The sequence below is a fragment of the Alligator sinensis genome, unplaced genomic scaffold (genome assembly GCF_000455745.1).
Source record: "Alligator sinensis unplaced genomic scaffold, ASM45574v1 scaffold117_1, whole genome shotgun sequence".
NCBI classification, from domain to species: Eukaryota; Metazoa; Chordata; order Crocodylia; family Alligatoridae; genus Alligator; species Alligator sinensis.
In genome coordinates this window covers 5,194,041-5,206,419 of record NW_005841855.1, presented here as the reverse complement: position 1 = coordinate 5,206,419, position 12,379 = coordinate 5,194,041, and the positions used below count along the sequence as shown (strand labels likewise).

Below are 12,379 nucleotides of genomic sequence, written 5' to 3'. Positions count from 1 at the left end.
ATGGCACAATAAGCCCTCAATTTCAGGATCAGCCTTTAATGCCAAAAGTCAGTAACTTAGGATAAGTCTATACTTAATAGCAATGCCCTGAAGGATGTTTTGTAGGGGTGTGTGAAATGGGCCATATTCGGCTCCAATTCGGCCCGAATCAGGGACAGTGATTCAATGTGTTGATTTGGATTACGGTCCCTGATTCGATTCAGCCAAATCTGAAGATGTGACGCTGATTCTCTGAATCAGCAATTTGGCCATAGACACAGCTTTAAATGTTTTTTCTACATACCTCGAGGTACCAGGTGCAGCTTGTAAACTCTGTTGTGCTGGGGCGGATGGAGCGTCCCACAGTAGCATGGTGGAGGGGCCTCCATGTGCTTGGCGGCGAACCCAGAAATGGACTGGAAGTACTTCTGGTCCACTTCCTGGTCTGCCATGGAGTGCACAGGGGCCCCCACCCCCTGTGCCTCCCCCGCTCAGCACTCAGCTGCAGGAGGACCCCAGGTGTCCCCCAGACCCAGGAGGCACCAGTTGCTGAGCTGGGGGGCGTGGGAGCCCCCACTGCAAGCTCTCCGGCGGACCTGGAAGTGTACCAGAAGTGCTTCTGGTCCGCTTCTAGGTCCACTGCTGAGCATACTGGGGAGCGTCAAGTGCTCCGGTGGGAAGCTCCCTCTGCCCCACCATCGCAGCATTGATGAGCTGCCTGGTACCTTGAGGTATGTAGAAAAAAAACATTTAAAGCGGTGTCTATGTCTGAATCACTGAATCTCTCCAAATCAATTCAGAGGGTTTTGATTAGATGTGGAGAGAGATTAAAAGGTCCCCTGATTTTATTTGGATTTGGAGATTTGGCCACTGAATTGGGCCGAATCTCTGCTGAATTGAATCAGGGACCAAAGCTTCACACAGCCCTAATGTTTTGCTGTACACCTGGGCTGACTTACACTGGAAGTACTGTAGCTACTTCGAGGTAGCACCGTGGGTGCGGATGGTGCAAGTGAGCTTGCACAATTCAGCTAACTTTGTTACTCAATACTGGAAATCAGTCCAACCAAAGAGCAATGCAGGTGCAGTTACTCTGCTTCTGGTATAGAAAGCACATAGCACAGTGTGGCATGCCTGAAGGTGCAGTTGCTGGGTGTCAAGTGTTATCAGGTTTCACAAAGAAACCCAACAGGTGCCAGAAAGACAATCCATGATTTAATAAAAATGGAAGGGATGGAAGGGAATAAAAACTCTGCTTATTATATGTGGACTTGGTACAGAGCATGCATTCAACGTTTAGAAATGCAAAATAAATACTTACGCAACAATAATAAAAGTGCCAAAATTATTAGTGCAATTGCTCCAGGTCCCAGTACAACAGATGAACCAATTAGTGCATCCCGGCAGCTGCCACCCTCCACACATGTACAAACGCTCAATTTAAGGATTTGTTTTTCAGGACAGCTGAATCCTTGATGATCTTGCACTAAGAGCTGAACTTCACTCTTGCCAGGTTTTAAATTTTGTGGCACCAGCTGAATGCTAGTTTCTTTGGAGAAATAAAGAAATTGTAAAGAAGAAATATAAGGAGTAAAATAAAATATGAGCAGGGGAATATCAGAATTTGTTTCTTCGCTTACTAAAGTGAAAATAAAATCCTTACTAAGACAAAAAAACCCCTAATCAGTACAGGAGAACTGACCTTAAATAGCTTCAGCAAAAACATATGGGGTGCGTCCAGATGAATGTGCAAGTGCAGTTTGCTGCACTGCAGACCTGTCTGTGGTGCTGCAAACCACATGTGCTGCACATGCATGCATTGGCTGCACTGCAAATCAGCAGCGCTGGGGGTGGGGGGGTTTACGCTAGGAGATCCCAGTGTAAAAAAAAAACAAAAACACAAAGAAAAGTGGGGTAACATGTGACAGCAATGTGCACCACCCAAAACTGGAGCCTGGCCAGCTACAGCCAGGCTCCGCCTGCCCAGATCACAGCTGCTGGCCCTCCACGTGGGGCTTCCAGTGGGACATCACAAATAGAGGCACTGAGTCATGTGCCATCAGGCCAGATAGGCTCCACACCTCTACATGAGGTTTCCTGCTGGAGTGCTGGAAGCCCCACATGGAAGCACAGATCCAACCAGCCCAGTCTGATGGCATGCAGCCCATACCCAACCACAACCCCCTCCCCCCCTGCAGGCAGGAGCTCCTCTCCCCACTTACCATGCTGTCTAGTCACACAGCTCTGTGCCTCCACATTATGGAGGTGGAGGTACAGAACCTGCTGTGGTTAAATTATGTAAAATTGTGCAGTTATGCACAGTCACGCTTTTTATATGCAAAATTCCATGGGCACATAAACTGCTTAATTCCCCAGGATGTAATAGGTGCCCAAAAAGTTTGGTAATGAGAGCTCTCTTCTATCTGGAGCATGTCCTCAAAGCAGCTGCAGGGATGGCAAAGTGTAATTAAGGGGGACTCATCCTGCTCATTCTACTGTGCAATAACAATCCCACAAAATTGCTGATGGGTGGGTGCTTATCCAAATCAGAGTGCAAATGTCATGTCACCAGTATATTGTGGGAGGTAGGACTGCTACTCAATGCCATTGCTTTGGTGGTCACCCCCTTTTTCTACAACACTGGAGAATCTTGGGGAACTAGCAATCTGGCATTTTGTTTTTCCATAGTTACATTATTAACTGAGCTGCTTTGCACACAAAGGACAATGGCATCTCCTGCTGCAAGGCTACAACTCCAAGTTCAGTAACATAAAAAGGAACTTTCTCTTCACAAGATCCCTTCTTGAGGGCTGAATTCCAACATCATCCTCAAGTGCTCACTTGTCATACAAAGTGACTCTGCCTGGTATGATCACTTAAAGGCGAGGGAATTGGTCTTATTCCATGAATACTGCATTCTGCAGCCATTGGAGAGAACAGAGAATGGAACCAAACTTCAAAATTCTAGTCCTTCATGTGTGACGCAGTAGACATTGGGTACTTTTTTAGCTGAGGCAAACCCCTGGAATATAGAACTGACTAGATTCAACATGGTAGCCAACATTTTAGGAAAAAAATAACTCAAAGTGACACTTTCTTACCATTTATGGATCCAATCACCCATTTGTTTACCATTCCTTCAGGTTCATCAATAACACTAAAAGTGAAGGGGGAACTATTTGGATAAGCATCTCTATCTACAGCTGTAACATTGATGAACTTTATATTTGAACACACAGTTTGCTCTGGATTCACAATAGTAGGACAATTATCATTGTCATCTTTAACCTGAAGAACAATGGTACCAGTGGCTGTTTTCTTAACAAAACCTGAAAATATTAAATGTAAAAAATTAATTTTAGTTTTTACAAGTTATATTACAAATTAGTAATATAAATTTCAAAGCACAACTATAATAAGGCACATTTTATAAAATAAGTACAGTAAAAGCTTCGTTAACTGGCACCTTACAAGCTGGCATGTTTTATTAACTGGCATGCTGGCTTGTAAGGTAAAGTGCCCACTGTGGCACTTCCAGTTTCTCCAAGCCCCCACAGTCCGGGGCTAAGCAGCCTGCGCAGCTCGGGGCATAGCAGGCTGCGTGGGGCCTGCCTCCCTGTCCCTCAGGGCCCGCGGGAGGGGCGGCAATGCGATGGGAGGGTCAGCGATGCCACAGGAGGGGCCATGATGCCCTGGACGCGGCGGGAGAAGTGGTGGCCCAAACAGGCCTCTCAATTAACTGGCATATTTTGTTATTCAGCACCCCCCATTCCCCATGGGTGCCGGATAACAAAGCTTTACTGAAATTGAATTAAAAAGAATTATGATATAGAAGCAAACAAAATGCTAAGCGAGAATATTAAACATACATTTCACAACTGTGAGGGCTCCTTTGGCTTAGTAACTCAAACCATATAAAGTTCTAGTGGATTTGATAAATTCTGCTAACTTTTAGTACTCAGGGATTATGAATTTCCCCACTGACAAGGACTGTTCCTAATATACTGGCTCTGGACAAAAGCATTTCTTTCTCTTCTCTTGTAGAATAGTTTAGAATCAAAATGCATATTAAAAAATTAATTCTATAGTACCACTACAATTTTTGGATGAGTCTGTGCTGGATCCATTAGAGACAAAGAACTGACAGTCCAGAGAAGAGAGGATTAAGCTGGCTAGGGGGGCACTGATAAAGATTTTTTTGGCTGATACCAATGGCCGATTATTAATCAGCCATATCATCTGATACTGATCTGATAACTGATATGCAGCCCAGCAGCTTGGAAAGTATCCTCCTGCAGGTAAGTCTGTGGGGGGGGAGAAGGGTAGATCAAGGCCCTGATGATGAGGGAGAAAGTGGGGCAGGCGCTGCCCATCCAGGGAGGTGAATGCGACCCCACTGGGAGTGGGACAGAGCCGCAGACAGCTTGTCTGGGGAGCACAGAGGGGTGGGGAGGGACACAGCTCCCTGCCACTGCATACAACCCCGGAGCTGGCATGGGGGGCAAGTGGCTCCCTAGACTTGTGTGTGGGGCAGAGGCAGGCTGCCCACTGTAGGTTTTGGGCCAGGGACTGTGCCAGCTTCTTTCTGGCAGGGGGGCTGGACTGGGGCAATGCTTTAGGGAGGACAGTGGTGGTGGTGCTGAGGGATGGCTACAGCCCACCCTGTAGTCACCCCTACCAGCGCTCCTACTGCCTGCCCCACCTCCACCTGACCTGAGGGCACCCCTTGCCCAGCCCACCTGCCAGGAAGAGTCTAGTGCAGCCCCCCAGCCTAGAGCGGGCAGCCTGCCCTCATCCCATGCACAAATCTTGGCGGGGGTGGGGTGGGGAGCACATGCCCCCCATACCTCCCCAGGGGGCCTTGATCTGCCCCCCTCCACCCCATCCCTCCCCCATACCCCTTCCCCCCCACAGGTGTACCAGCCAGATGCTGCTCTCTAAGATGCCAGGGTATGTTTCTGGCTGTGTGCATGCTGTAGCTGTGTGCATGCACATGGCATTTATCAGTGACATTATCGGCTACAATGGTGAAAAAAAGCCAATTGCCAATAATGTTAATTTTCCATTTATTGGTGCCAATCCAATATGAAACCAATATATTGCTGCATCTCTAAAGATGGCTTTAAACACTTGTACACTTCCTGGATTCTGGACTAATTCAGAACAGCCCCCAGTATAGACAGTTGTGAGGGGCAAAGTTGCAGAATCCCGTCTTTGTCCATTTATGTGCAGAAGTGCTGGTGGCTAGGATACTATCCTGGGAAGTGGTAGACAAGTAGAGCCTAGAAGCCAGGTATCCAACTTTCTGTAGTACCTTCTAACCATTAGATTATAATATAGGTAGGGTCCTACCACGCCTGCTGTGATTTGTACTAAGAGCAATGCTGTTGGTATACGGAAGGTTAACACTTACTGGATCAAGAAGCTAAGCATCTATACAGTCCAAAAAGTAAGGACAAAACGAATGTAGGCACTTAAGTTCTGTAGCTTATTCAAGAGGGAGTATTTTAGATTGCCTTTTTTTTTTTTTTTTGGAGTGTAGGGTCGGAAGGGACCTCAATAGATCATTGAGTCCGACCCCCTGCACAGGCAGGAAAGAGGGCTGGGTCTAGATGACCCCAGCTAGATGCCTATCTAACCTCCTCTTGAAGACCCCCCGGGTAGGGGAGAGCACCACCTCCCTTGGGAGCCCATTCCAGACCTTGGCCACTCTAACTGTGAAGAAGTTCTTCCTAATATCCAGTCTAAATCTGCTCTCTGTTAAATTGTATCCAAGTTCCCGAGCTCAGGCACCTAGCTTGCCACTGTGGATCTGGCCCCAAGTTAAGCAATGCACAGTTTGTGAAAAAAAGATTTCTAAATGCATGTGATATGAAAAGAAAAGCCTTACAACTCACCATCAGTTATGGCCAGTACAGTGACAACATAGGTACCATTGACTGTGGAAAGCAACTCATAATCAGGTACTTTAATAAGCGTGATTTCAGCTGTAGCAGAATTTACGTTGAACCAATTATATATATCATTGCTTTTGGCATACCTGTTTAAAATGATAAAAATAAACATAATTATAGACATTATACACCTGAACAAGGCATACAAAATCAGTTTAAAATTTACTCTACATCACTGTATCTTAATTTTCCCCACAACTGCTACATATTTTTTCCTAAGTAAACAAGCATCATGCAACAGCATCTCTAGGAAAAGTTTTAGCAATTGGATTCACTAGTAAATATCAGAAGGGATACTCATGTGTTCCCATATAAACTAAAACAAATAAATATTCTGGAGGTAACCCCACACATTCTAGATAAGATCTTATAGATAGGGGTCTATCGAACTCAAGATGGCTGGCTGATTTCGCAGGCAAATCCCAGGGCTGACTGCCATTTTTGTGGGTTGAATGTGGTGGGGTCCCCCCTTCATCTCTGATTGGCTGAGGGACCTTGATAGTCCTGCCCTTCCCTATAGATTGCCACATGGCCCAAAACTGTGGCTTAATTACCCTGATTAAGCCTGGGGAAGCCATTAATTAATTAATTAATGGATTAAATGGCTTCCTTGGGTTTAATCAAGGAAATTAAGCCATGGTTTCCAGTGGTGGGCTCACTGCCAAAAAAACCCCAACCTTACTGGCAAACAGAGAAAAGGGCAGGAAGCCCTGCAGTTTTGGAGAACCTGGAAGGAAGGGAAAAAGGGAGAGGGGGATGGAGTGGGGGTGGGGCTGCTTGCAGCATGAGGTGTGGAGGCTGCAGGCAGCTGCATGATGGTTCCAGGTCAGCTGTACCAGGCACTTCCATCTGTGGCTTCCTGCATGTAACAAGTTGGACCAGGGCTCCACAGACCCTGGTGCAGCCCCCTGGCTGCTTGCCACAGGCGGCTCAGGGCTACGGTGCAGAGCAGCTTGCAACCATCCTGCTGCAAGCAACCCCACTCCAGCCCTCTCCCTTGTTTCCCGTGCTCCAAAGATGCATGGCTGCCTGCCCTTTTCTCTGCTTGCTGGTAAGTTTTATTTATTTATTTATTTTTGCTGCGAGCCTGACAAAATCATGGATCCCACTATTTTTCATGAAGCCCACCCAATTTCATGTTCTCTCTGAAAATCATGTGCTCATGAATTTTGTAGGTCCTTCTCTATAAAATATCACCTTGTTTACATTGTAATAATGCTACATATCTATCAAAGTTGAGACCGTACAACTTGCAACATAATATCTATACTATATATGCAAAAATCTCAGAAAACATACTTTAGAAAGGATTGGTCGCTAATCCAAATAAGATTCTTACTTGATATGTTGTGCTATTTTTCCTGTGTCTTCATCATAGGCTCGATATGTTGCAATAATCTGGTTTATGCTCATAGTCTCATTTGCTTCAATTGTCAATGTGTTGGGCTTGAATACAGGGCCTTCTGGTACATTTTTTACTTTAATATTGATTGGAATTGATTTTGCTTTGTAGCTATTTTTAATTGATTTGTGAAATTCTGCTTTATTTGTAACAACAATGCTCATTTTTACATTCTGCAATTCCTCATAATTGATCTCCTAGAAGTACAGAAAGGAAACAAAGCTTCACCAACTGAATAAACACGGGATTTGCCACACCATTAATGATTCATTCTTTAAAACCTTTTTCTTTGTTTAACATGCATTAATATTGTATTGGTGAAAGGGGAGCCAGGTTGAAAAAAAGAAAAAAGAATGCTCATTAACTTATCAGTGTATTTTACACACACACACACACACACACACACACACACACACACACACAAAAAATATCCTGAAACATAGCATACAGGGTAAGAATCTTTGTACTGATAACATTAAAAATTTGGTGAAGAAGTCTTCAGCTCTTTCCTTTAAGATTCGAAGAGAACAGTCTTTCCTTATTTCAAGGCTTGAATTTCACTCACCTGCATCACAGCAGATATTGGAGCATACTGACTTTACATAGGTTTCATATAGTCTAGTTTTCAATTTTTGTTTTAATCAATTTATTAAAATCAGTGCTGAGAATGCATTTTATCTGTCAACCTTGAATCACTCCATAAAAGCAGTTAAGCATTTCTACTCCAAATTCATAGATGGAAAAATGAAAGTACAGGATGATACAAGGCCTGAGGCTAAGCATTCTTAGTTTATTTCAAACTTAAAGGGAACTGAGGTTTCTCAGCAGCTTGCAAAGATCAGGTCCTAAATAATTTTCCTGAGGACTTAAAGGAAGCATCCAAACAAGCGTGCATGTTTGGTATGTGGCACCCACAGGCTCATCTGCACATGCCATGCATTTAGGCATTCTCCAAGCCACTAACTTGTAGCATGGGGGGGTTGAGGAGAGGGGGTTTGAACCTGGCAGCACCTGATAAAAAAAACCACCACCAAAAAACACCCCCCCCGCCCCTAAAACAAGCAGGGTGGCACGTGTGAGGGTAGTGTGTGATGCCCCAAAACAGAGCCGGGCCACCTGGAGCCACACTTCGGCTGCTGGCCAGGCTCCCTGCTGCTGGATTACCACAGCTGCAGCCCCAGAGGCCTCCAGGACCCCAGGTTAGGTTGCTGGGGCCAGCCCAGCTTCCCCTACCCCACCCAAGACAACTTGCCGCACACCACAGTGCATGTGCGTGGGTGTTCCCTGGAGAGAAGCACCAGTACAACTGTGTGCTGCTGTCTTTGTTCCTAGGGACTTGCACATGTGTGCTTGTCTGGATACACCCAAAGAGAGTAAATGGCAGGGCCAAGGATAGAAAGAGAGGCCTCTTAAACTGAAAGGGAACAGAATTTCCTTTATTTTAATGCTATCTGCATAAGGTAGGTACAATTTATAAAGGGAAGAAAGTTCTTTGTCTAGATTATTTGCTGTTCACATTCTGATAGAATTCAATCAGCTTAAGTATAAACTAGTAGGCAAGGTAACTTTTTCTAATATTTAAACGGAATCTGAAGAATACACTTACTTTTATAAGCATCACAATTCCTTCATTTGTCTGGGTATCTGTTTCTATATGGAAATAACCACCTTCATTTCCAGAGGTAATTGTAAAGTTTGCCAGCCAATTATCGGAGAATTCTTCATCTCTGTCGAACACTTTTATTCGCATAACTTCCATGTTTGCTGTATTTTCTTCAACACTTCCTTCGTACTGTCGTAAAATGATATTATATGCCTTTCAAAATATTGTCTATACTGTTTGACAGAAATAATATTTTACACATAATGCAATATTAAATTTTCTATTGCCAGACACAGAAATGCATGCAAATCATTTAACAAATATACCTACCACCTCCTTTTCAAGGACAGGCAGATTGTCATTAACATCTACAATCTTGATCTGGGCAGTGCACTGTTGAGCATTTCCAGCTCCATCCCGGTCTTTTGCTTCTACAGTCAAATGGTAGCTACTTTTTTCCTGTGTGACATGCAAACAATTTTTTAAATCTATACAGAAATCAGATACTAATTTACATGTTTTTTCCCCCTTTACTGTATTCTTTCTGCTGCTACGTGGTGATCACTACTCTAAAAGGGCTGACTGACAATCTGTTCAATTAGTATTACATTCCATTAAACGTAAATCATCCTGATGTCTGAATTGGTCCATTAGAGTCTTGAGCTCAGGAATGGACTGTGGACTTGCTTTGTTCATACTAAGTTGCCTAATTCATTAGTAGTTTAATTGGTAAAGCTTTTACTTCAAAGGGTACCACTCTTATGATCAGCTAGGGTTACTCCATGGTTCAGTCCTTTCTGATATACTTGGGTGTTAAACCCCCCCATCTCCAGAATAGGGATGTAAATATTGTTTTTAAAACTATATGTTTAAACTTCTACAATTATATCAATTAAACACTTAATTGATAGGTCATAGTAGTTTAGTGACCTTGGGCAGGAATGATCCCAGGCCCAGATGTCTTCACCATATGCTTGGCAGTGTGCAGGCAGCAGGCTGGCTGGTGGGAGCCAAGGGCAGAGGGTGGTAAGCACAGCTGAGACACTAAGGGATGCTGCCCAGCTGCAGAGCTGTGGCTTCCTCTCACTCCCACAGGAAGGGGATTGATCTGCAGACCTCTCCTGTGCCCAGATTCCACTGCTATGGGGAGGAAGGGAGGTGCTGGGCCCTCCACAGGAGTCAGACTGGGCCTTCCCGCCATAGCAGTGAGACTCCTGGCCACACAGTGAGTCTGCACAGCTCCTCTGAAGCAGAGGGGCCCATGCAGAGCAACAGGTTCCCTGTGCCTCCCGCTGCATGTGTGCTGCTGTGGCCCAGACATGGAAGGTTCCTGCATGCTACTAGATGCTCCTCAACTTGCCCCAGGTGAAGGGGAGGTCTGGTCCCAGTGGGGCGACCTTCCCCTCCTGCCTGTGATGCTAGGGCCGCGTGGAGCCTGGCTCGGCCCTGTGGCAGGGCTGAGTGTGTGGCTGGCTGGGCCTGAGGAGCTGCCATGGCTGCTGGAGCAGGCGATGCTAGGGCTGAAGGGTTGTTGTCAGCCCCTTGCGCGGTGAGTGTAGCTGCAGGGAGTTCCTGAAGGGCAACGGTGCAGCAGTTCCAACCTGGAAGCCCACTACTGCAGCCCTAACACTTCCTCCAGGATCCCTGCTGTGCCACCCTACTGTGCCCCAGCCTCTACTCATGGAGTCAAAGGGAAGTCATGGCTCCTCAGCTGGGCAGCATCCCTTCGTGGCTCAGCTGCATCTGCCATGCCCTACCCACAGCACCCCACCAGCAGCCTGGGGTCCACACAAAACTGGGTGAATGGTGAAGACAAATGGAAAGGGTTGGGGCCAGAGATCACTAAATGGTAAATATTAAACAGTAAATGGTATAAATATAAATTGTTTAACCATTTTCATCCCTATTCAAAAATGCTAGCTGGGGGTTATGAGGATGCTCAAAAGGAAATATGTCTGAAGATACCACCATCTATTGGCTAGTAAGACTAAGTAACATCACATATAAGTAAGTTAAATAAGGTTGTTAATTTTTAACATACAACTTTTAAAAGGGAGATGTTATAGAACTCTGGCAGTGACCATTTGCATCTTAGTTTTTATACAGGGCCAGAAAATCTAGAGGCAGCGTAGTATACTGCTAGTTTCACAGAACCAGATCATGATCCCTGTCAGCTTTATCATACATTTATACAATAAAGTAAGGAGACACATTACTTGCGCACAAATACTAATCTTATAGTGGATAATAATACTTATACAGCAGAAAAGTGGCCAACAAGTCATTACTTAGGGTGTAAAGGGTGAGCATTGCCAAACTCCTTCTCCCCAATAAAATGCACTAGCCAGCACAAAGGAGGATATTAAGATAAGCAATGAAAAGGCCTGTGCATTCAGTCTCAGATGGGCTGTGGAGTTACCAGTCTCAACATGAGCCTCTAATGAAGAGGATGATGAAACAGTAGGGGAAGAGAAATGGAAATAGCGTTAGCAGAACGAGACAGAATCAATATGAGATTGTAGTTTACCTCTCTGTCAAGGCTTAACCATGCTGTAACCTCACCAGTAGCTTTGTTAATGTGGAATGGAAGGGGCTGACTAGCATCTTGAACAATCTTAAAGGCAATCTTGGCATTTGGAGTGGTTGGATCATCTGCATCTGTTGCATTTATTTTCATCACAAGTGTACCTGGGAATTAAAAGAAAATATTGATTTACATTGCCTCTCCTCGTATATTGGTAAATATAATTTATATAAAACATGAAAGAGTGCGTTTTCAATCCCAGTGAACTATTTTTTATTGTACCGCTCATTACGCATTTAGTTAGTGGAGTTGGAGAATATTCACCAATATGTCTTAAGAGTGTATGTTCAGTGAACTAATATATAACAGGCTCAACCTACTGAAACTCACCACACTGGTAAAGATGGATTGACTAACATGCCGACGATTATTACAAACATTCTGATAGAAACTGTATGGATATAATTCAATAAAAGGATAGAAAATAGAAACAGGAAAGTTCCTTCATGCCAGCCTCATGCCGTTTTCCATACCTGCCAACCTAAACAGCATTACTTTACAGAAATAGTCCTTAGAACACCACTTGCTGTGTTGTAATGAAATGTATATGTATCCTTGCCCTCTGATGGCAACAGACTAAATTATGTCAATAACAGATAATGCAGATGCTCTTCTAGCTGTAGCAACAAAAGCCCAGGCTCTTGAAAAAGGCATATCTGAGTTGAAATAAAGCTTCTAAAGCCATATTTGATTTTTCCTAAATCCTGCTTGATTTGCAGAAGTATCAAGATGATCCTATTAAGCTCAGTGAGAGCTGAAGGAATATAGTCCCTCACAGAACTGGATGCTCAGTGATTTCTTTCACAATCTGCCCATCAAGGTTGTCCCTGGGGGGAAAGGAGGGAGGGGGGGTCAAT

The 12,379-nt window shown here is 44.5% G+C and overlaps 1 protein-coding gene across 1 annotated transcript in view; it reads right to left on the bottom strand.

Moving 5' to 3' along the window:
* LOC102368169 (desmoglein-2) overlaps positions 1-12,379 on the bottom strand; it is a 26,262-nt gene that overhangs the window by 5,317 nt on the left and 8,566 nt on the right. Inside the window, exons 6-12 of the mRNA XM_025214285.1 lie at positions 11,466-11,626; positions 9,269-9,397; positions 8,942-9,127; positions 7,273-7,532; positions 5,877-6,019; positions 3,081-3,308; positions 1,301-1,528 (exon numbers count right to left, since the gene is read on the bottom strand). Of these exons, the coding sequence (XP_025070070.1) occupies positions 1,301-1,528; positions 3,081-3,308; positions 5,877-6,019; positions 7,273-7,532; positions 8,942-9,127; positions 9,269-9,397; positions 11,466-11,626 (1,335 nt within the window). The remainder of the gene's footprint in view (positions 1-1,300; positions 1,529-3,080; positions 3,309-5,876; positions 6,020-7,272; positions 7,533-8,941; positions 9,128-9,268; positions 9,398-11,465; positions 11,627-12,379) is intronic.